The sequence below is a fragment of the Neodiprion pinetum genome, chromosome 7 (assembly GCF_021155775.2).
Source record: "Neodiprion pinetum isolate iyNeoPine1 chromosome 7, iyNeoPine1.2, whole genome shotgun sequence".
In the NCBI taxonomy this organism is placed as follows: Eukaryota; Metazoa; Arthropoda; class Insecta; order Hymenoptera; family Diprionidae; genus Neodiprion; species Neodiprion pinetum.
In genome coordinates, this window is record NC_060238.1 from 17,289,646 (window position 1) to 17,315,769 (window position 26,124).

Below are 26,124 nucleotides of genomic sequence, written 5' to 3' on the forward strand. Positions count from 1 at the left end.
AAGTAATCGGAGTAACCAATTCCGAGTATACAGCCGTGTTTCAAGTATTTAGGATATGGTCTGCTTCTTTTAAAGGTCCAATTCTGTGATACAGCTTTTGAAAATTTGAAAAAAAAGATATGGAAAGAAAAATGGAAGTGAAAACGGAATACTTTTTATATATTTGTTGATCATCCGTCAAATTGTTACAATGTACATATTATGTGTGAGACGATCCAATCCTTGGTACAACTTGTGAAAACTTAGGTTCCAAAGTCCTGTGTTCTTATCTTTTACCACATCTATACATGCTTACATACATACACACATAAATACGTATATCATGGCAAGGGGGTGGCTTACAAAGAGATGTTCAATTCAAATCATTAGCATTCATTTGTTCCTGTTTAAATTTGATATTAGAATAGATCGAACGTAGACTGTGTGTAGATTGTACTAAACAGAGTCATTAAACGTATTCGGAAGTCGATGCAGGCAACAAGTAAACAGTCAGATATGTTCCAATTGAATATTATGTTATTTTATTTGTGCGGAAAGAAGAATAATAATTTGCCAATTGTGAATAGTTGGTTTGATGGTTGTGTTTTTGTATTTATATATATATTCATGTGTTCAAAGAACTGTGCAGGTGAATAAAACATGTTCAATATCTGTGTTCTAATGTAACAATACAAAAGTGATACTAGTATAATTCGTCGTTAAAGATGGATGGCTCTAAAACTAAACGGAAACACAGTCACGTGTGTTGATATATCGGGATTTTAGCTGCTGTTACAATTAAAATGGTATTAGTAAATATTGGGTCATGCTGAGTTTATTAGATACAGAGCCTTTGCCAAAATATGATTGAGCGCAATTCAATTGTATAGGAATTTAAAACTTCTTGTGAGATTGTTTTTTTTTTTAATTCTAGATAGAACGCATCAACGTAAAGATTGAGGTTTTTTTATTAGATACAATTTCACATAGAAACAACTATTTTCAGACCCTGAACTATACAATTTTTGAAATTATCAGTTCTCAATATCCATTTCACCAAAATCCAGCAGCTTATAGCATAATTTTGTTGTTAGGTGCGATAAGAATAGAATCAAAGCTTCTTTACAACATTAATTTTCACAAACATCAAATGAATCCCAGATTTCAGTCTTATTTCGTATTGCAAATACTCTGTTAAGCTCTAAAAATGTTGATTCAATAAATAGTTATACAAGAATCAAAATTTGATCTTCCCGCTAAAGGTAACTGTATGTGGCAACGTGTAACTTTGATAGTCTTCAAGGAATTTCGTTTATCTCATCAATTAAAACATATAATTATCAGTTGAATGAAGATTTCGACAACTTAATACAGCATTTTGTAGAAAGAAACCCTGAATCTGGAATTCAATTGTGCTTTTAACATTCGTTGGTAGGAATACGACTATATGTATTTTTGAGAACCATCTCGCATTACGGTATTGAAATCAAGGGCAGAAAAATTGGGTGTTGATTTGTAGAATTTTTACAAAATATATGATGTGTAATGATAAATACAGAACTGTGATATTGATACATGTATTTATTATAGAATTCCAGGATATTTTGACATAGGAACAAGAGTTTCAGGGTTCGTACGCACAGGGAAAACCGAGAAAACTTGGGGAAAAATTAGGGAATTTCGAAAATAAGACTGGCATTTTCATTCTGTCGAAAAAATAAACTCATTCTTATACAAAGTAAAAAAATTGCACTTGAAAATTTTGTTTCGTCACATCACATCACGCGTTCTATATGTATATTAATCCCAAACCTTCTTTCGTTTTTTTTACGGAAAATCGCAGGCTGATGTTTGTCAATTGATAGTCAGACAGTAAGTTAGTTACTAGGTAATATCGAATGTATTAGTATTAATATGTAAAAAAAAAAGTTGTCATTAATCAGTGGCACATGTTTTGAAGGGTTGCTGGAAAATTCCTATTTTCAGGCTGGAATACCTGGAAAAGTAAGGGAATTTCAGATTCCAAAAAGCGTACGAACCCTGAGTTTGTAGAGAACTAAAAAATTTAGTCACCAGAAACGAATCGAATAGTTTTGTCGCTACTGGGATACCTGTGAAGCGTAATAAACCGTTATCCGGTACGCAATGCTATTTTCATTTCTAGACAACAAAGTGCCTCTGTTTATTGGCATAACCAGCTGTGTATGGGGCCTCGTGTTGCTCATCATCAAACTGTATTTGTGACAGCCTTCTTCCTAACTACCAAATCGTCCAGCAAATCATCATCTATCGTCGTTTCAACCAAACCCCAGCGCATCATCGTACACAAGTTGAAGTCGCCTCTGTCGGCCTTACGTGCTTCTTGCGTCACAACGTCCTGCTTATTAACTAGATTTCCTCGTGCCAACTCAATCGTCACTTGTACCGCCGATACCGTCGTTTATAAGCCTGGTAAACTATGAGCAAAACAAAGAAAAAAAAAATTTGACATCTTGCAATACTACGTGATTGGCTGAAGATTTTGAAACTGCTTTGATTCAATCCACAGTGCTTTCGTTTCCGGTTACTGTGCAACTTTGATCTGTATCGATATAATTTTTATTTTTTTTTGCTTTCTGATATAAATTCCTGCATAAAATGGTTTCGTCAAAGGAGCCACTCTTTAATTTCACTCTACGCGAATGTTTTCTTTTCAATGAGTTTACTTCCTCTGAAAAGAGTATCCGACAGTTTTGTCACATTTTCTGATTTAACAGTTATCTAGATGCAGCTGGATGGCTAAATCAAACTTTTACCTTCAATAATAAATTCACTTCGTCGTCGCTATTGTAAAAACTACTTCTAGTATTGGAAAAACTTATTGATGGTATAGAAATACGAAATGTAACAGTTTATTTTTAAAGGAGATACATGTTTTTAATTCTACTCAAAGCTTAATCCAATAATACGTACCGAAGCTATCAAATAATTTTGAATAAACAGTAGATTAAACTTCTTAGGATGATCTTAGATATCAATAATTCTCTAGAAATTTTTCGTCAAATCAATCTAAATATTATTTACACATCGAAATCTGTCAAAAGTGCAAAATTTTCAGCCTTTTAAGTTTCCCATATATCAGAAACTGTTTTTGCAATGGAATAATCTAATTATAATTTTGTAAATGAAAGTTTTCCTTCATAGGCGGCGTTACGTTAATAATTGACAATAATCCGTAAATAATAAAACATCCCTAAAATAGCTTCTTTGACAGAGAAAACTTCTCTTAGTAAATTACAGAAAAAAAAAGCTTCATTTTCTTACATAAATTTATTGACAATTGTCAATTAACCTCATTGGTACTTTTTTTGTAATTTGAACATAACTTTTGTATCTCTTGAAAGAAGGTCAAGTAGTTTTATCCTTCCGAAAATACTACACTAATGTATGTCTAAGGCAAGATAATGTAACTTAAATATATTGCAGGGTATACAGATACCAAGAAATCAAAGTTACACTAGTAGCGGATGCTGGCCTGTGATGAAATTAACAGTCGTTGCATTGTTTGATAAATTGAGGAGTTTGTTTTTGAGTTGATTGATATATTTCATTACTCGCAGCGCCATTGATGGGTGCCTCGAGGTTTTCTTCTAACCATTGTTAATCCTATCTGTGGGTGGTTGTCCTGTTACATGTTGTTCGGATTAGTTTTTGTTCAATATTAGTTGATAAGTTTATGAAAAAAATTGGCGGAATCCTCCCATTTGTTCTTCGTTGCTACTTATGATGTTATTGCAAAGGAAAGATGAAAGTAAAAATGTGAATGAAAAGTTGTTCTGTACTTTTACAGGTGGAGGCTGCATTACTGTTTTGAAATTGTTCTTGATCATTGTTTTTCCAGACAATTCATGAATGATGTGCCCCATTGAATGATTTTTAACTTCTTCGTCGTCCACAAAAAAAAAGAAAAGAGAAGACTGATCTTTTAATCTCTTTATCACTTACCTCATAAACGTTGTACTTTGGCCATTAAAATTTCAAAACTAAATACGTATTGTAATCTTGATGCTAAAATTACGAAATTGGAAATAACATGCTCGTGTGTGTCAACGCTTTATGGATTTAAAGCGTGTAAAAATCAATACTTTTCTGCATGAATAGATTTTTGTGAAAATTTATCATACCAGTGCAACTTGTGCTCTATTTCAAATTATTTAAACATTTTTTGAACATCACAAATTATTTAAAATTAATCAATTCTACTAGAATCATACAGTATATACAGAGAAAAGTATTGAAATTGAACAAGTTTTTTTGGAACTGAATCGTATTAATAGTTTTAGTGATTAATATGTGAAACACTTTGGTCTTAAATATTTGGTACCGTGATCTAAGCTTGAGATTACTTGCAATTAAATAATTATATTGAATAACAAGTGTTTCTCATGTGTTACTCAAACGCAAAATAATTCATCGTTTTTTTTTTTTTTTTTTTTTAAATAATTTCCGTTCTTGATATATTATTTTATCAATCGAATACGAAACTGATCAATGTCTTGTTACATTTTATTCTTTCTTCATTTACACAGTGCAATTCATGAGCACATTACAATATGATGCATCATTACAATTACTTTTGATCATTTTCATCGCTATTTAAAGTCACACTTGAATTTACTACTAGAAACGTGAAAAGAATTTTTAATTATTACAAAAACGGTGATATTGACTTTTGATTTTATTGTAAATTGCAGTCCTAGAACGTCCCACGTCTCAAATGTCGTACCTGGAGCATTTCCTCAAGGGAACAGTGGAAAGCACACGTCACGGTAGTGTGGACAGTGTTGAAGGTGACATAGAGGATAACCGCGCACCTAGCATTACAAGCAGCAAAAGCAATTTGTCCGAACAGAGCATTGTGAGTATTTTCATATATTTACTGACAGCCTTAGCGAAGTAAAACTTGTCAAGTATGCCACTTTTTTGGTCAAGTTCTCTAAATATTACAATTTCATAATCCTTATAGAGCGTTCTACTAATAAGTTTGTATTCACTTTGCTGGTGAAGAATAAGAAAAAGTTGAAACTATTATACATTTGAATCGAAATTTTTAGTCGATTGTCTAGTTTCGATATGTTATAGTGCGTACTAAGATATGAAAACCCTGCAATTTTTTTTTTTTACCCTTCATGAGAAACATGTCGTTCAATTTGATCACCCTTTTGAATGGAACCTTGAAAAAAATATGATCACGTGTATTTCTTTGTATAAAAGAAATCTAATCTTTTCGAATAAAAAATCCATTTGAAACTAATTTGGCCACATTATTGTGCTGAGTCAACTTTTATAACAAGATATTCTCTAATTTTTGGAGTCACTGATTACAAATCTGAAATCAGATTTTGAAAATTCAAGATGGTGAATCCAATATGGTGGACGAAAATTTCAATTTTATTGAATACTGTGAAAAAACTCTGTGCAGGAGTTTTCAGGGTCGCTGATTGAATTCACCATACTAAATTTTGAAAATTTGATTTCAGATTCGTAATCAGTGACCCTAAAAACCTCTGAACAGTGTTTTTTCTCCAGGTTTCACTGAATTTTAAATTTTCGACTGCCATATTGGATCAGCCATATTGAATTTTTAAAATTCAATTTCAGATTCGTAATCAGTGACCCGAAAAACGTATAATTTATGTAAAACATGTATATGTGTAGAGGGGTAACTTTCTTGGATATGAATTATTCCTTCAATTTCCACAATTTTTTTCAATTAATTCGTTTCTCTATAATAATTTGGATTATATTGCAACAATTACGCTCGGGTATTGCAAATTTATTAGTATATTATCAGAAATAGCAAAAAACCACAAAAAAATCTGTCAAAAAGTTCTCTAAATATACAAAAAATAGCTATAAGATAGGGGTTAGGAACACTTAACACTATGACTCAAAGGGTTGAGGTTGATTCTCAGAAGCTGTTAAAGAAAAGTTTTTTTTTCAATACTTTCACCGAATAATATGCTTTTATTTTTTGCTGTGATAGAGTAGATATTTTGGAGTACACATATTTTGAAATCTTTGAGATTGAAATGAAAGTAGGCACATAATTTAATTGGTATAAACATTTCACCGATATAGAATATATCCAGAAAATTCGAGATGTTATACTACTATAATATGTATGTTACGTTTTACGTAACTAAAACCTGTGTTACAAGTAACGTTTGACTATATAAAGACATAGACTGAGGATCTAACTGAAGAAGTGGCCTGCTTGATGAATTTGAGGTTATAGATATTTAGTTGTCAGAGTAGTTAGTCTTGATATTTTTCATGCTTTGATCAATATTGAAACATATTAATAACAGTAATAACAGTAAAGTGAGATATAAAAAATTGTTGAGAAAAATTAAGGTCCCCCATCCATCTAACATGAAATTTTTAATTTTTCTTCTAAACCGCGAGAATTTTAACAACAATTTTTCCGCTTATCAAGAAACTTTGTTATACTGCCAAGAATTAATCCCATTACTGCGTCTTGCACATACTACAATTTCTGCTTATGCACTTATTTTCCAGAGTATCTCATATTCAATTTAACTCTGTGCGGTAATATAGGTTCTTGGTTGGTCAAAAATCTATACTTGTTATTAATTTTATTACGAGATAATTTTTTCAAATTATTATATCCACAAGCTACAGATATCTCTTTAAAACTAAATAGACGGTACTTGAATTATAAACAATAGATTACAATTTAATATCGCTGTTTCATTCCAAATCGCTTCGAAATGGTTCACAACCTAGCAGAGTTGACCCGTTTTACTGTACGATGGCTAATTTTTTTCAGAACATTATTTTCTTCAAAGTCACTGAGATTCATTTTTCTTTTATTGCTAGATAATTCAATATTACCATTTGTTGATCATAATCAATGTCGGTGTAATGCCATAAAATCAAGTATTTAGCAATAACAGCTGCTGAAAAAAAAAATATTACAGTGAATTTGTAGACAATAGTCTGCTGAATGAAATGAGCAATCTTAGAGTGAGATTGAAAGAATCTATCAGATTTTACAGCATTTTTACAGCTATTTGAAAAAAAAAATATCGATATTTAAAAATAAAGTTTTGTTTAGGATTTCAATATTTTCTAATTTTTATGTTTAAAGAGATCGTCGTAGCTTCCGAATATTCCAAATTTGATAAATATTCAATGTTCGATTGTCTCATAACAATATTGATAGAAATTATCAATTTTCGGCCAACCGACGTTATTGAAGTATATTTGGCATTACAAGTCTGATCGTGGTATCTGTAGTAAGAACAAACGTTGGACCTTTCGTATTTTGTTGTTAACCAAATACTCCATAACATAATTTATAGATCATTTATTTAATTGCAGGATCCCACATCTCCATTATCTCATGAGCTACTGAACAAATCATCTCTATCCCACGGGCAGCTTAGCTTACAACCAAAACCAAAATCCCATCAGTTTTTAGTTCGTACATTTTCTGCTCCAACGAAATGCAATCATTGCACGTCACTGATGGTTGGTCTGACCAGGCAAGGTGTCGTATGCGAAGTTTGTGGTTTTGCCTGTCACATGTCTTGCTGTGACAAGGTTCCTTCGATTTGCCCTGTGCCTCCCGATCAAAGTAAGTCATTCAGCCAAATCCATATTGGCATCAATTATTCAAGAGACTTTAGTAAACATTAGTCGCAACCAGTAAAGCTGCATTAAAAGAATATTTCTTGACTTCGTAGCAAAACGACCGCTGGGCATCGACCCCACCAGAGGAATTGGAACTGCCTACGAGGGTTACGTAAAAGTGCCAAAAATGGGTGGTGTAAAGAAAGGATGGATACGACAGTTCGTAGTGGTCTGTGATTTTAAATTATTCCTCTACGACATTTCGCCAGATCGCAATGCCCTGCCATCTGTATATGTGTCCCAAGTGTTGGATATGAGAGACGAGGAGTTCAGTGTCAGCTCCGTGCGTGATTCTGATGTGATACATGCAACTAAAAAAGACATTCCGTGTATATTTAGAGTGAGTATTCTTGACCAAATTTTTTATATTAATTTTATGCAATTACAAAACAAACGTGATTCATCTTGTGCTTCAGATAACAACGTCTTTGATGGAACCGCCTGGTCTAAGAAACATCACTTTGATGCTGGCTGATACGGAGAGTGAAAAGACTAAATGGGTTGTGGCATTAAGTGAGCTTCATCGAATCTTGAAGCGTAACAATCTTCCAAATACTACGGTAATTCTCAAACTATCTTGGATTGTGAAATGAATAGTCTCTCTTTCTCTAGTTATGATTTCTAGGTCATTTGATATTTCACTGTAAACTTAAAGTTGATGGGTGTTCAGCTTGCTTATTTCACCCTCTGAAAAGTTTGTGATAAAAACGAAAGATTTTTATCACTTTTTTGTCATGGAAAAAGATAAATTTTCTGTTCTGCAAATTCCTATAATGAGCAAGGTGGTAACCTATATCATTTTGTTTAGCCTTCTGTAACTCAATTTGGTGGACCCTAATTAATTTATTTTGATATCCCAGATATTCCGGGTCAAGGAGTTGTTGGACAACACTTTGGCTCTCATAAAGAACGTTATGTCGGGTACGATAATAGATCCTGACCGTCTAGTCATTGGCACTGAGGAGGGCCTATTTTGTTTAGATTTAGATCGTAGTGGTGAGTAACATGCCAATTCACAGAATAATTCCTCATCTGTACATGAATAATGACAATAACGGTAATTTTGATGATAAATACTTCTTGTCTGCAGAAATAGCGAGAGTTGGTGAAGGAAAGAAGATATATCTCCTAGAATACGTGACAGAAGAACAGCTGATTGTTGTCCTTAGTGGGAAGCAAAGACACGTCAGACTTGTACCTGTACGAGCATTGGATGGAGATGAAGTTGAATGGATTAAAGTAGCAGAAACTAAGGGTTGCATAACTTTGACAACTGGAATTATGCATCGCAATCCACTTACTTATTGTTTATGCGTTGCTATTAAAAGACAGGTAATTTTATACAATAGTGGTATTATACTTGAAAACAATAGAGAAATTGCATAGTTCACGTATACACGAATTTTCAGTGAAAAATTTGTTCACGCGGTAGAAAAATGATTCAAGTTTTGCCAGATTTAGTCCTTTCAGGGGCACATTAAATCTACCGAACGGATTTCAATGAAATTTGGTACAGGGGATTGCTCGGGTCGCTGATCACGAATCCGTCATCAGAATTCCGATTCCATGGCTGCCAACTGTCCAAATCGCCATGTTTGGCCTAATTTGAGTGCAAAATCGCAAGTTGCTGATATAGGTACCAAAATGAATCAACGTATAGTTTATGTGACACACAATATTGTTCCAGTACACCTTGGTTGCTATACCAGTGGCTTACCAAAAAATACCTCATATTTCATCGAAATCCGTTCAGCAGATTCGATTTCAAATCTAAATTCAAATGAAAATGATAATTTGGACAGTTGGTAGCCATAAAATCGGACTTCTGATGACAGATTTGTGATCAGTGATTTCATAAATCCTCGTATACCAAATTTCATCAAAATCCAAAACATTACGTAAAACCATTATGAAAAAAATATATGTTTAATATTGACAAATATAAAAAAAAAATATTCGGACAATATAAAATTTTTTGTGATCATGGTCCAATTTCATTGTTTACACTTCAATTGTTTCTAACGATTGCAAAATTAATATTTTTGTAAAAAAAAAAAACCGACACATATAAACGATAATAATTATCTTGAAATCTCAAAAGCTCAAAAGTGCAACAGTTATTCCTCCATTTGCAGAAAAAATAAGAAAAAACCAAATAAAACGTAGTGGCACTCGCTGGGTGTGTTCCAAAACTTAAGCTTAGAGTTCAGTACAATCAGCTGATTCTTGAGACAGCCAGGGTATTGGAACACTGAACGTAGCCCTGAGTGAAGGAAAAGTGCAAATATTTAAATGAAAAATTGGTGTTATGTTGGGGAAAAAATTGCAGCGGAAGTGTATGATTTGGTGGTGAACCTGCAGCAATGAGCTCGACCAGGTTGTTAATTTTTCTTCAAATGAAGCACTTTTTTACTTCCTGAGCAATTTGTTCTGCAATCATGTGCAACAATCAAAGCTTACCCACACTAAACTACCGTTGAATTTAAATTTTGGTACAACTATTCCGAACCTAACTTTATCTAACTCTGCTTTAGACAGGATTTACTCAAGTGAACTCCTAGTGTGCAACTCGCAAGTTTCGGAACGCTCAAAGTTCATGACGAACATTCAGGGTTGTGGTTTTGGAACGCGTAGAGTTGGCCAGAGTTCATCACAGTTAGGTTTTGGAACGCACCCTCTGAGTGCCACTGTTCCGCAAAGGATTAAAAAATCGAATATAAATCATTTTACATCAATTCCTACCACGAAATTGGCGGATTTTGTTTCTAATTATGCAATTTCTTTGTATATTATAAATATATTCATTGGATTATTTCAAATTATGGCAGTTACATATAGATTTTTTTTTCTGAAGGCAGATCTAAACATGATTTTTGGCTGTACGAAAAATCCTCCCGAAGTATAGGATGGAAGCTCAAGTACAAAAAATATGTCAAAGAATGTGGTCTTTTCCCCATTTAAATAACGTGTAAAAACACCCTCGATTTTGTTTCCTTGTAGAATTTTCAAAAATGGGCATGTGTACGGTCTTATGTAGATATAATTATGTAGGTAATTAATTAATTAAAATTCTCTTCAAGAGCCATGATAGCTTTGTTTTACGTTGGAGCAACCAGAAACCAGGTATTATTGAAATCAGGACTTTTCTCCCCTTTCTCAAACCAAAATGGCGCGCCGTAGCTGATCTTTCAAGGTTTACAAGAATCAATATGTTATTGCATTCACTTTAGTATGTCTAATTCTTGAACCATACTATGCGATTATTTTGCAAAACCCTGGCAAAAAAATTGAACGAGTATGTTTTTTTACAGGTTATTTAAATAGAAACAATTCAAATGGTATGAGGCATATTTTAGACTTGAGCGAAAATCTTATTCTGTGAGAGGATTTCAATTTGGCAAAAACTAATGGTTAGATCTTATTTGAGTAAAATGGAAAAAACATATACACGATCACCGAAGACTATCGTCACCCCATAGGCTATCAATATATTTTTCTATAAAATCGAAGTTTTTCATTTTTAATAGAAAATTTTTCGTTGGCGAATTACAGTCGTTTCAAATTGGCCAATCCAATAGCAACTGATGCTTCAGAACAGTTGCCGAGTACATGATGGTCCAATAATGATATGCCAGCCCTGTCCACATTTTCTTCTAAGGCATCAGATACTACCGGATTGGCTAATCAAACGGCTGTAATTCATCAATGAAAAATTTTCTATCAAACATAAAAAAACGTTTCATTTACAGATATTCACGAGAAACACATTGATAGTCTACGGGGCGATAGTTCTTTATATTGACCTGATTTGAAAAATCTCAACACTGATGTGTTGTCAGTGATTTCTATGAAGAATGTTTTGTTAAAAATTTTTTCATGTCATTGCAGAATTCTTCTCAAGTAATAATTTACGAAATAACACGTACCAAAACACGGCATAAGCGAATTCGTGAAGTTATGTTACCCTGTCACGCTCAGACACTCCAAGTCCTCACGGAAGGCCGCCTCTGTGTTGGTTATCCATCCGGCTTCTCCATCTACAACATTCTCGGAGACCAGCACCCAATTTGTAAGCTTAAATATTATTTTGAACATGTCCAGTGGATTCCACTTGAATTTTTCTGGAAGTTTGTAGATAATTTATAAACTTCTCTTCATCCACAATTATGTATTTCGTATCAATTTCGTCACAGTTTCACAGACAAACATTTATATATTCTATTTCAGCACTGGTCCATAATGAGAATACGCTATTAGGTTTTTTGACCTATAGCGCTGTGGATGCATTGCGTTGTATAGAACTTCCACGCGGCGAGTTTTTACTCGTTTTTCATACTCTCGCCGTTTACGTTGATAGCCAAGGCAGAAAGAGTCGAGATCGAGAAATAATGTATCCCGCTGTCCCTATTGCAGTCAGTGAGTATTTGTCGTTGTGTATTCATTTAGATTATTTGTATAAGCGAACAACTAATTAACATTTTATACGGTATATGTCAATTACCGATTGCACATCAGTATGAATAAATAAATTTATTTTCTACTGGTTTCGAAAATTATTTACGACTGAACCGTAAGTAAATTATTCAATGATGCGGTAAAAACTTCAACTTCAAATGAAATGCCCAAATTTTGTATGTTTCATAGGTTACTGTGAAGGATATCTTCTGGTATATAGCGAAACTCACGTCGATGCGTTTGACTGTACGACTGGAGATTGGCTGCAGACATTGAATGTAAAGAGAGCACGTCCGCTGAATGCATCAGGATCCTTAAGTTCTTGTACAATCAACGACATGCCACACGTTATTTATTTGAGTAATTTACATCAACGTAAGTCTTCTCAAAATTACTAAAAATCTGATTGCTGGAGAATTTTTATCAAATGCGAATTTAATTCTTTAGTATGTTAGTTGGGCAAAGTTATACAATCATTCGTCTCCCTTTTACAAACCTGTAGAAAAAGCATTGAATCAATAGTTTAGAAACTTTTAATCAATCGGAAATTTCCATTATAGGGGAATTGCTAAATTTGGCAACGGTAGATGCTAGTGGTAGACAGATGACCAGACCAAGAAGAAGATTTTCTCTTCGTGAGGGCAACAGAGCTGCTCGTCCTACTGATCGGCGATCTAAAATGATTTCTGCTCCAACTAATTTTAATCATATTAGCCACATGGGACCAGGAAATGGCATACAGGTAAGATTTTGCCGTACGGCACGTTAAAATAGTTGAAAATATTTTGAACATATTTTCGAAAATATTATTTAGCATCAATTGAAAATGTTTTATAAAATTTACAAAGGCTTCTTAAAAATATGACTAATAATACTTAGTAACAGCTTGCAGAAATATTTTCGTAAATTCAGAGACATGTACAATATTTCAGAAATATTATACAAAAGAATTATTTTTGAGATCATTTGGCAATATTTTATAGAGTACTTATAAAGCTTGAGAAATTAGGCATAGAAATAATTTAAGAATATTTTGTGGTGTGTCAACTGGTGTTAGTTGAAATGCCAATAAGAAATATTTAATGCACTTATCATGCCAGTTAAAGACTAGTGATATTAAGAAATGTTCAATAGATGGAGTTTACAAATAGATATTTATAGTTCTTTACAAATCTATCATATAATAATGCTAAAATTGTACGCTTTTGCATATCCTGAGTAATTGAAAAAATGTACTTTGTATCGTTATTCAAGGTGATGGTTCATAAAGTGAAATTGAATAAAACTTTTAGAACAGTTCATTCAATTATGGTCTATGTTAGAAAGTTTCGAGATTTCTCATATTCTCATTATGCGAATTTCTTTGAAAACCGTTATATTTTCGCAAAAATGTAATGCTATAATTTTTCAATTTCACCTTGATGTAACTTTATAAGTGAATTTACAATTCACAGGCATAATATACTTCAAGATAAAACAGATTGATTCTATTCGTGTCTGTTTTTTACACTGCTTTTATAATCGTCAATTTACTTTTGATTTTTTATTATAGATTCAACGATTATTAGACTTACCAACTACACTAGAAACAGCTGATCAACAACAGTATACTGGAACACCATCAGGAACACATCTCCATGGCAGCCAACAACGGGTAATTTCTGCATATTTCATTACTCTCACCAGAATATGTTGTTTTTTTTCACATGCTTGTAGAATAATCAATTCTTAATATAATGAAAATAATTCCGATATGTATTTGAATGATCCCAAAATCATAAGCACGTAGAGTTTGTCAACATTAAAAGTTTAGTTATCAATAAATATTTCAATTTGTATACCTAAATATGAAAAATGATTGAAAGTTTTCCTACAACGTAAAAATTTTTTCTGTAACGTTGAAACGTATCTCATTGATGTTATAGTTGTATGGTGCAGCTATATCAGCACCAAACAAACCAGCGCCGCTACCACCAAGACATCCACCATCAGACACGCGACGTCTCAGTTCACACATGACTAGAAATTCTGGATATTCTCCGCATAACGGTAACATCGAAAACTTCATTTGTCTTATATTCAATCCTTGTTCAACCTAATTAGGGCAAGTTGTTTATTCCATTATAAACACGACTTAAACATTTTATATCAATATACCAGGTTCTACATCTTCTCGGAGAGGTCCGGCGCCTCCCAGACCAACAGCGACTCCTCCATCATTACCACGCACTCCAGTAGATCAAGTTGATTCAGAGTCACTGCATCTTCGGTCACACACACCGTTGTCACTCGGCAGTATCGCATCATTACACGATAAAGTGAGTATTTCTTTATATTGCTTGTAATCTGTATCACGCTCTGTTTTTCCCATCATCCGCACATGAAGAAAGTGAGAAACTTGCAGCGTTCGGTTCGTTAAAATACGGTCAAGAAGTTTGGGTAGCTATAAATCGTTATTTTCTTTATCAATACTATTACGAAATAGTCGTACATTGAGTATTTATCAAATTATAACATTCGTGAACCACGAAGATTCGTTTAAAATTAAGATAATAGAAAATAATGAAATTATCAACAGTAGCTTTAGATATGAATTCATTTCAAATCGCGTCAAAGTTATTTAGAATCGAATATATTCATTCGATTTCACTTTAACATAACTCATTTTATTCAGAAAACTATTTTCTACAAATTCACTGAAATACTCATGTATAATATGATATGAAAAATCATGATATTGCACGTATCATTGCACATATGATCAACAAATGGTAATATTGAAATTACTACCGAAAAAAAAAATCTCCGTGATTTTTTCGAAAATGGTTTTCAGCATAAAATGAACGACTCTAGAGTGAAATTGAACGACTTTACTAGATTTTGATTGATTTTGCAGTGATTTACAATGAGGTATCGATATCTAAGTTTTTCTTTATAAATCCAATATCTTCTATTTTTGTATTTTGAAAGCGATCTTCGTAGTTAACAAATATAATAATTTGATAAATATACAATGTGCAAAGATGTTGCAGTAAAATCAATCGAAAGTATCGATTTTTGGTTAATTAGTTCGTTGTTTGTGAAAAAATTCCTAATAAGTACTTAAAAATTATTCAACTCAAGAAACAACGTAATTTTGTACATACGTCTTTTAGTTTACTTATACATGGGAAAGTTCACCAATTATCCCCAAACGACCCGGGGCCGAAATTTCGATTTTTCTGCAATTCTTATGTCTTGTAGTATGTTCTGAGGTGCAAAAATTCTGCAAGTTTCAGACCTCTATCGCTTACGGTTTCGGAGATATGCATTGATCAACTTTTTAACAGTGAAAACATTGATTTTCAAAATGTATTATCTTCCCGATTATGGAATCCATTTTAGGCTAAATCCCGACAAACCATGGAAAAAAAACCGTTTTTTCGACATTGTCCAACTTTCATCTCGAAATTAACGTTTTCATCTAAACTTGCAGTTTTTTACACGAAAGAATTTTTGTAAGTATTTTTGCAAGGTGCTCAAAGTGAGATCAGGCTGGAGCTGCAAAAGCATATATTTTTTTTGTTGTTTTCCTTAGAGAAATATTTTGATTTTATTCGCTCACTTTATTACTGATGTATTCTGCTAAAGTGTACTGAAGATTTAATGGCTCCACAAATTCCACAAAACAGAATGGATAATAAAATAAAATTGAATTAGGTGCTGCAAAAGTAGTGTAAAAAGTGCATTAACCTGCCTTTACAACATGATTAAATTTCATAAAAGTAGTTGACTTTGGGATCGAAAAGTGACTCAGCTGATTTAGAATGGATTCCTTATGTGGTAACCATGACCACTATAAAGCCGTTTTTATCTATAATGAAAAATGGTCGTGCGACACCACTGTAATCGGATAAATATAATTCTTAGTAAAATCGTATAATTCCCCTGATTATTTCGTGATTTTGATGAACACTTTCAATTAAAATTAGATTCTGCTTGTTTCGAAGTTGATTTTTTTCTTTACTCATCTTTTATGGAGTGTGAATTAGTGGAAAGTAAAATTTAACATTTTTCAGGAACACACTTCCGGTGGAAGTCCACGCCATTCTATAGCTTCTAACAATAGTTCAAATCCGTCTACACCTCCCAGCCCAGCTCACGACCATGGATCCTCATCGTACGATTCATAGATGTATTAATAAAAATGAAGGCAAGTAAAATGTTGTTCGTTGCCCGCCCTTGTTAGTTGTTGTAAAATATTTTTACCGGACCTGAATTTCTTAGTCATGACCTAGACATGTTTACGAACACATTAGAACATAAACAGACGGAGACTTCATGATTCCGATTATCACGAAATCTTACGGAGTATTTTGATACATTAAAAATCGGCGATTTGCCGCGTTTAAACTGTTCGACAGAAATCTTCTAGTGATTTATCAACTTTCTGAACCTGTACTCAACTTAAAATAATAATAGCTTTATCCTACTGCCAATTCATATGGAGTCCTGTCTCAGTTTCTCATAGAAAGATTTATATACATATATATTTTAGCGATACAATTTGTATACATATATAATACATTCTTCCATCTGAAATCGGGAGCTTTTCTTAAATAATGTGAGAGTTACCAAATTAAACTCTTAACACTTACTGCGCGTAATGAAAAATTTCTGTCTTGCTGAGTTTTTAGATGCCTTGAAATAACGTGATTTTCAATATCATAAAAATTTCTATTTATTTTTTTTTTCTTCGCCTTGCTTTCAAGTCATGATTTACGACTTCGATTTCGAATCTGAACGTTCCACGAACTATTCCAAGCTATTCAACACAATACAAGATTCGAACATGCTTTTTATTTACTGTGTCTTTTTTTTCACTGAGCAAGGAACAAAATAGCATATCTGTACATTCTATTGCTTATAAAGCAGTACTCGTAAAGGTTGGTAGAATTGTTTCAGAAAAATTTATTATTGACCATGTTATCAGAACAACAAAATAGCTAACGAAGTAAAATTATGTTTATTAGAGCAACATAGCTAAATCGACTCTTTTGGGCAGGAAAAATACTAAAACCATTCACAAGGTGTAAAATAATACTTTCGGTATTCGTGACGGCAAGAATATATACTATTAGAGAATAGAAACTCAGAGATATGCAAAAAAAAAAATTACGTATCTTAGTATATCTGTTATTATGAAATTTGATATTTACCTTGGAGTAAGTCGAAATGGGATAAAGTTGAATTGTCATTCAGGATTTGGGTTATCGTGTTACTTGGAACTTCTCGAATTCTTAAAGAAAATGTAAAGCGCAACGATTTTGTATCCAATTTGTTTGAAGCTTGAAAAATTCGCAATTCAGTGGAAAATGTTTTCTATCCAGTCTTCGTGTTTTAATGTACCAAAAAAGACGATGTCAACTTTTCGTCCGTTTAAGTTAAGTTTAATTGTATACATTTGTATACAAATATATATTGAATAATAGGTTGTACAAGATTCTGCAGCCACCAAATGGTCTGACAAATTTTTCATTTTATTTTTAGTTTCTGCAGCGTAATCAATAATCTTATTATTAAAATATACTAATCCAATGCATTAATTAATGTAGGTATCCTTTGATTGTTCTTCTTCTGTGACGCATCAAAGAATACCTACATCGATTCATATATATATACGCATACATGTGTGCGTGCGTGCGTGAGTACCGCAGGAAAATTTTTTGAAGAACAAATAGTATTATTAAGGACGGTCAATTAATATGTAAAATTACTGAATAACCCGTCGGTAATAGTTATTATTAATACAATATTTAAGATCAAAATATCTATAATCTCGCGAGGTATATTACATAAAATTCGAATGGCTTGGAATAGATTATAAAAGTAACTGAACGCAGTCATGAGTTTATATATGATATACATTAGAAGGAATAAGCAGTGATAAAACGAAGCTAGGTGTACATTATAAATTGATTCTATTAGTGCATACGTTTAACAACAAAAATATATAGAGAAAAAAAACATACCGAAATTCAGTGGTGTAGATTATATTCAATGGATGAATTTCATATTATCTTATAATGATCATCGTATACTATAATACTAACAATAAGAGAATAATTTTAAGCTAATTTATTTATCATTTCTTCCGTCTGCATATACATATACTTGCTTTATTAAAAGGTGTGTGAGTTGTCGTCGTTTATTAAATTATTGCATCAATTGTATTTTCACGATGCTATTATATTATCTACTTAATGCCGTTATTAACTGCTGGATAAAGCTTTTGTGAGAGCAAAAATTGAAGTAGAGGAAAAAAAAGTATTAAGCCTGATATATATTTACAGTGTTTCGACTATTGTTGGAATTACACTGGTAAACTCTCGTGTCGCAATATAGTTTAGTGAATACAAATCTCCAATCTCCATATTTGTTGAATTATTGTAGTAGTAAATCCTCGAATGACTCTGATTGCTTATTTATAGTCGAGTTTTATTTATCGTCAATCTTTATGCTTGCACTACTACTTACTACCTGCATAGGAATACATTTCCGACAATTTTATTTCTGGGCCAGACTATATTACGTGAAAATTTGTTTATCACCGTGTTTTGGTAAATTAAATATTTTCGCTCGAGGCGATAAAAAAAGATATTATTATTTATTTGCATTTTTTTTTTCTGTATATAAGGTTCCGCGAGTGAAGCTCAGGCAAACACATATATGCACATTGAAGTCAATCTTGCGGACTAAAATCTCAATTTTCAGTATCTATTCGAATTCAACATCAGACGTTATCCTTGTAGTTGTTTTACTTGGCGATTGAAATTGGAATTACTGACTTATTGGTAACTGACGAATGCTGGAAATTTTACTTGTCCAAAGTTGCAAGCGTATAAACAGCGACCATGTTACAACTTCAATCGTCCTTACGCGCAGTTTCGTGACAGCAGAAATGTTTAAAGAACAACTATACTTCGAACTTTAAACAGGATTTAAAAATTAAATATTGACTTGTCGAAATCAATCGTTCATGTGTAAAATATCCAATTTCCTGAACGTCTTATACTTATAATTATACACGATACAAAGTTTAACTGTACTCAAAATTGGCAAACTATTTCCGTTGGAAAATGTACGTATGTATAACTAGCACCTCGAAGGCTGTAAAATGAGTTTGACTGATAATGTTTTTAGTATGCATAAACGTGCGTACAGCGAAGAAAATGTTTCAATATTCTTATCTTGAACATTCTTATGAATGTAATACGTCATAATCAGTATTTAAATATCATGACAAAATTTTGGCTACAGAGCTTGTACGAACAAAACAAAACAAAAAAAAAAGAACGTGTTTCGTGACAAAATTATTGTATATAGGTATATCATATACGTATTTACATCTTCCTTTTACTCTTTCTCACTATCTCCCTCTCTATGTCTTTCTCTCTCTTTCTTTTTCTCTCTCCTTTTATATCTGGTTATTTGAATGTCTCAAATTGTTGATTACAAGGCAATTATATATCATATTCAGTGAATAATGTCAACTGGCAGACAAATACATAGGTACAAAAAGATTTTCTGGACTAAATTCTCAAATAACAAACAGCTGAAGAATGAATCTCAACTTCCAACAAGCAAAAGTATAATTTTATCTTTGCTCAGGTTCTGAAAATTGAGGATGGAAAAGTTGCATAGTTTAAGGAAGCCTCAGATTTCCGTGATAAAAAACAAAAAATTTTACTTTCGATTAAAACGATATTACTGACGACAGTAATAAGAAAAAAATTCCTCATGACTTTTATGAATTGTTGAAATTCAACTAGCCAGAGATTACGGCCGCTTTTTGTACGTCAATTTTTTCATTGGCCTATTCCGTTAGATTCAACCAATGAAATCACTCAATGTCGAGTTATGCCAGAGAATTGACGTAAAAGGAAAGAGGCCCACATGAAAAGAAAATTTTTTCGTACAAAATTCGAAAGCATAGTCTCAGACTTTGATTAATAAACAAATTGACTAAATAATTACGTGCAAATATTTTCTTACCAATCGGAACAACTTAACTGATAGGAATAAAATTAATATCACACAAATGTATAACTTTTGTTTTTACTCCGCGAAGATATACATGTATGTATCTATCCGAGGCGGTTTTGAAAATATTTAACACGTTGATTGTGTATTGTTTGGTTTTTTTGTTTCTCTTTCGCTTTTCAAATTGTATATAAGCCTAACTACAATACTTTCTACTTGGCAAGAATAACTTCTTTAATACGACTGCAGTAAAAAATTTGCCCGCAGATTCATTCATACATACAAGTAACCATGTTAATTGATCAAATCTCAGTCAAATTATTTGGCACTAAATCCAAACTACTCAGTAATATAATCGTATCTGCTTCGAAACTTACACAGTGGTCATCAATCTTTGACACATCGAATGACAATATTAAATCTTGGATGTTCCAATAGCTACGAAAGTTCACTATCAGGATATTATAAGAATAATGTAATTTCACTGAGCAATGTAGCAATATTATTAGATTACTCTGATAAACACCAGATGATGTAAGAATTTGATACTATTATGATTAAGTAATGTCATTTTCAGACTAATAATAATTTTGAATTGTCATCATTGAACGATACTATGTTGCAGTAGTATCGGAAATGAGTGCTAGATAAGGATTGTGCCCAATATTTGTTGCTCGAGAAAATTAATATCAATATCTACTCTTCACGAGATATCCTAAAAAAAAATATTCTCACCTTTACTACTTTGGAAAAGTTATTCAAAGAGGCGTCTGCCCCGATGTATTTTAATTATCTAGTTGATCGATAAATATTGGTTCAAGTCCTTGGTGCTGGATACCAAAGATTTTGGTTAGAAACAATGTGAGCCAATGTTGAAACACAGAATCAGTCCCCAATTTTAGAATTTGATTACTAGCCTTTTATCTACGTCGAAATATCGGTGATAATAAAACAGAATTAACAAGTTGAACATCAGCCGAATACTAGATTTCTGTTTTTTTTTTTCAAAGTGACCACGCATAACAAAAAACCTTAGCAACGTTTTCTGGCTCAGCAGTTATTAACAATTGAATACGCGAAACAAATAATTTGAAAAAGTTGTTCAAGATGAGTGTTTTGGCTCGTATGTGGAAATGAGCATGAATCTGTCGCAGCTGGGTTCGATTCTTGGTCTCATCGTTGATCATAAAATCATAATATAACAAAGGCACCGACAAATTTGCTTAATTAAAGTATTGACATATTTCTAAATAATATGTCAGTGTTCATATTTGTTCAATTAATTTCTGCTGTATGTTATTAAAATTTGGGTTTCAATATGTACACGCAGGCACTTTGCCTTTAGTAAAATGATACATTTTTTAAAACTCTTTTTGTTAGTGCTAGGTTGAATTTCACTAAAGTGATCAGTGTGTGAATATTTATAATTTAGACTTTAATATTGTGAGAGTATTGTATGCATGTTGTGTGTGTTTTTTTTTTTTTACTTTGTTACATTTTCCCAACGTATCTGTTTTTTCTATTTCAATTTCTCACATTAAACAGAGCCTTAATCCAATTTTATATGTTTGCTACCTAATATAAAACGAAAATTATACAAATTAATTCGTCAATAGTAACTCAATATGGAAAAAGACTAATGATTGTCAGTCTAGGAAATTCATAAGCATAATGATTTTTATTTGGAATACAATTTTGTACACAAATATATCAGATCTGAAAAATCTATCTTCAATTCCAAAAGATTATCTCAAAACAATATCGAGTATAGAAAAACTCTGAAATTTAGGCACATTGGAATGGAATTTAAATATTTAGTAATATGTGCACTTCTGTTATTACAGAATATTTGCGGAGACCATAAATTGCAAATTTTTCTGTGGCGTGCAAAGGTTCGGATCGGAAATATTTCTTATCGATTGTATATACATATATTATGTCATATATATATATATATATATACATCTCTTTCACTTTAGGTATTATAGCACAGAATTTATTTGTATAATAATTTCTAACGTAAAAATTAAATGTTTATCTGACCTTAGAACATTGAGAATTATATTTGAAGAAGGAAATAAGAAAAAAAAATCTTATCCTGTTATAAATAAAACATAATTTAAGGGAGTTACGATAGTTTCGAAAGTAACTATATGCGACATTAATAAGCGCGCTGGAATTTTCTTACCCCTTATTATTATTCCCCTATACAGCGTTCAAATGAATTCACATGTTATAATAAAACGTTATTATAGTGGATAAATATATAAATTATAATTAAATGCATACTAAATTATATTAGATATAACATTCTTATATTGATTATACATAATATATAGTAAGGCCGTTGACAAATGAGAAATGTAACGTTTTAATAGCGAAAAAAAAAACAATTATGACTAATAATAATCGTAATAATATCGCTATTTATAACACTGAAATAATATGATAAATATTTAAAAAATGATAATTCATGGGATACTGAGAATCCAGGTAAACTTGGGTTCAGTGTAATGACTTATCCGTTGCTGTACTTACTTGATGAATTTGATTTTTCACTTGTAGATCTTACATGGAGAAAGAAATAAAAACAATTATTTCTAGATGAATTATTGTGAAAAACGTATGTACTTGTAAACCGTTATCTAACTTCCATCCCGTTCTACTATTGTTTCACAGATTTTTTCAAGTTTGCTTGATCTTCGGAATCTCTTCTTTCTTATGTTTTCGAGAATACGCTAACAGCCCAATTAATCAAAATACTCTTTACTCGCCGAGTTCACGCGAAGAAATGTTTCCCTCACGAAAGAAGAAAATGATTACTAATATTGGCCCACAGCGTGTATAATAAACTCAACGTAACAGGTTTTCCGTACCTGTATTCTGCGAATAGGTCTAACAATGTGTAATACTTTACAATCACGATTGCATATATGATTCTTAATAATTATGTGTTGATATTATCAATATTTTTATTACTATTATTAATATTATCATTAGCTAAACAATGTATTTTCTTGTACATCACTCAAAGAATGCACGGATATTTCTACACGGTATTAAATTGATTACGGCAATGTTTTGTTCTGACATTGTACAGAATGCAAGATCTATTGATAATTCGGCACTAATATCGTACCGAATAAACTGAATTTCAGAATCATCCATTATCTGACTTGAAAATATGTCTAATAGTATCACAATCACAAAATGTTAACCCGCGTTGTCGTAAAAACAATCATCAAAAAGGTTCTCAGAGTGAATCTGTATAACAGTATATGTATGGATATAGTAATATAAGGTTTGCATTACGTCAAAGCTGGTATATACATTATCAATTTTATTCGTGCGCTGATTGGTCAAGTTTCGTTTTTTAAGCTCACCCTTTGATTTACTGAAATTTGATTCCCGAGCCGATTGGTGGCTAATTGAAAAAGGGATGCCGATATATGCAGTTGCGGCTTGGTTCACTTTCTGACGGTAATATATCCCGATGACTTACTTTCGATACCAATTTCATGTTGAATCTCTTCTGTTCGGTTGCGTTTTACCAATTGCTGTTTCTGCTACTTCGAAACTATGTCAATGTGAAATTGCGAATCAACAACGTTTAATCACAAATTTTCATTATATGTCCAGAACTGCAGTTGATTTTAGGCTAAAATCTAATATGGATTGACGTTTTTTTAATTTTTAAAGACATGACGAAGTTCCTACTATATTTTCTACCACAGCAGATGAATAAATTTTAGAATCTTTCGTCATATTTTACAATAAAAATACTGAAGGATTGCAGTATGTAATTAAATCTATGGATCCAAATGTAGCACCTTGGATTTAAACACTTTTTTATTCGTATGGTACCCAGGGATTTAATTTACGTGTTGGTCAAACTAGAAGGTAGAGCAATGGGTTATGGGTAGATTATTTTACGCAAATATTAAAAAGGATAAAATAGGAATCGATGAAAAGTAATAGGGATAGTTGTGTCAGGGCTCGACTGATTAATTAGAAAGTAAAGTAACTGTCATCAACGGATGTAGGAAGGATTGCAATTATACACGCAACATTCAAAACTCCTCTCAAAAGATCATACAAATATTAAAACGCTATGGCAATTATGCTTAAATATTATGCTAAGCCAGTTCCCCGCATAAGAATTACGTGTAGTAAGAAGTGGAGGGAAATTCAGGAGAATCTTTTAGAGAGCCAAAAAGTTGCAAATGTATGCATTGGTTGAGTAATTTTGTTAAAATTACGTACCAAACGCTACCTGGGTTGTTTACTTCCATTGCTATACTAAACTTTTTACTTTTCCTTTCGTTTTCAAAATTTATTATCAGCATGGAAACTTTGCGAGGGTGATTCTAGTGTGACAAAATTAACTATAATGCAATCATTGTTTACGTGTCTTTCATTGCCTGCGTTTCGTACTTGAGGAATTGTTTCTACGACAATACAAAAAGGAGCACGTACTCTTATACGTGAAAGTGTATTTTCTTTTACTCCAAAGAGTACGGAATAAAACTTGTGAACCACATAATCCAGTTGCTAGGTAAGTCTACCCCGCATTAATAAATAACCAAGCGAATCTTTGTGGAAATTGTTCATTTGGGGGTGTACAGGGTGTTTCCAAGTAAACGCCACAGTATGTTGGGTTGCCCATCACTGAGGGGTACAAATATCGGTAAAACAGACCTACCAAGTCATTATCACTTCAAGTCAAGTAAAGTCATGAGCGTATTCTGACAATGAAATGTATTTGCGTGGATTCACAGTTTCGGAGCGTTCGTTTCGTAACTAAAATGGACGTTGGGTCACATACGCGAGTTGACCTAGTTGAAGTTCAGATCGTTCTTCAAACGGTTTTCTGAAGTTGGGATTTTCAATTTTATTTGACAATTTAACACATTTATGGTTTGGAAAAATGTGTCTAACACCGCAACTTATCCCCAAAAACACCCCAAGTGGGGCAAACAACCTGAGACAGTCAAATCAGATATAGGCAATCACGCAAGTGAATCGAATGTTTTTGCTACCTAAAATGGTTGGGGAGTATGTGTGTTTAATTATTTTTCAGAATCAACCAAATATGAACTGAAAAAATCCAAACGGGTTAGTCTTGCTTTTTTGTAATTTTCAGAGCTCAGAAATTTGTCGTCTCAGAATCGTTTTGCAAGACTCTCTATCCACTAATTGGGTATTTGCATGATTTTTATATTTCTTAACTTTTGATGTTTTTCGATTCTATAAATTTTTTTAGAATTTTTGAAAAAAAAATATCTTGTTTTTGTTTATAAGTATTTAAATAATTTAATAAATAAAAAAAAGGCAATATTTAAATGAATAAGTAGCTCCATCTCGCGTATGTGACGTCACAATGCTGAATTTTTTTGAAATTTTTAGCGCCAAGTTCTCCTGTAAGCACGCCGTACGTGTAATCAGCTGTTGCTCTGTGTTGTGATTGATGAAAAGAACGTCTGATAGTGCTGTTTATTATAAACTAAAGTTATTAAATTATTTAATATGTCATTAAAAAACGATTTTTGTTGGTGTATAGTACCAACTTGTAAAAATACTCAAACTAATGCTTGCTTAACATTCTTAGTATAATAACATTGACGTGATCATAACCTCCACACAATTATCCGTGTGAGTTAAAAAAAAAAAAACACCACACAAAAATTGATTTCTATTTTAATTATTTTCACCGAAGTCTGACATTAATTATACAATGTATCAAACTTAAAGTTTAAAAAACTTACTTAAAATTTTTTTAGCGCTAGAAAATATTGTACATTACTCTTTGTGGATTCAAATAAACGCGCCAGTAGCAGCACAATGACGTCAAACCAATCACATTCCGTTTTATGTCACGTGACTTTTATGTGATTTAGGACCACTTTTATTTATTAAATTATTCAAATATTTACAAACAAAAACAAAATATTTTTTTTTCAAAAATTCTAA

At 32.3% G+C, this 26,124-nt stretch overlaps 1 protein-coding gene across 6 annotated transcripts in view; it reads left to right on the forward strand.

The window, feature by feature from the left end:
- Positions 1-22,763, forward strand: part of gek (serine/threonine-protein kinase gek) — a 43,601-nt gene extending 20,838 nt beyond the window's left edge. For 5 of the 6 annotated variants that reach the window (XM_046636001.2, XM_046636003.2, XM_046636004.2 and 2 more), the window contains exons 13-27: positions 2,227-2,430; positions 4,713-4,876; positions 7,366-7,621; positions 7,731-8,017; positions 8,094-8,237; positions 8,538-8,673; positions 8,768-9,009; positions 11,566-11,746; positions 11,905-12,093; positions 12,322-12,507; positions 12,693-12,874; positions 13,685-13,786; positions 14,058-14,181; positions 14,293-14,450; positions 16,191-22,763. In XM_046636001.2, the coding sequence (XP_046491957.1) occupies positions 2,227-2,430; positions 4,713-4,876; positions 7,366-7,621; positions 7,731-8,017; positions 8,094-8,237; positions 8,538-8,673; positions 8,768-9,009; positions 11,566-11,746; positions 11,905-12,093; positions 12,322-12,507; positions 12,693-12,874; positions 13,685-13,786; positions 14,058-14,181; positions 14,293-14,450; positions 16,191-16,304 (2,669 nt within the window). In that variant the 3' untranslated portion in view covers positions 16,305-22,763. The remainder of the gene's footprint in view (positions 1-2,226; positions 2,431-4,712; positions 4,877-7,365; positions 7,622-7,730; positions 8,018-8,093; positions 8,238-8,537; positions 8,674-8,767; positions 9,010-11,565; positions 11,747-11,904; positions 12,094-12,321; positions 12,508-12,692; positions 12,875-13,684; positions 13,787-14,057; positions 14,182-14,292; positions 14,451-16,190) is intronic. The other variant, XM_046636007.2, reaches the window with a different exon arrangement.
- Positions 22,764-26,124: the final 3,361 nt, after the last annotated feature.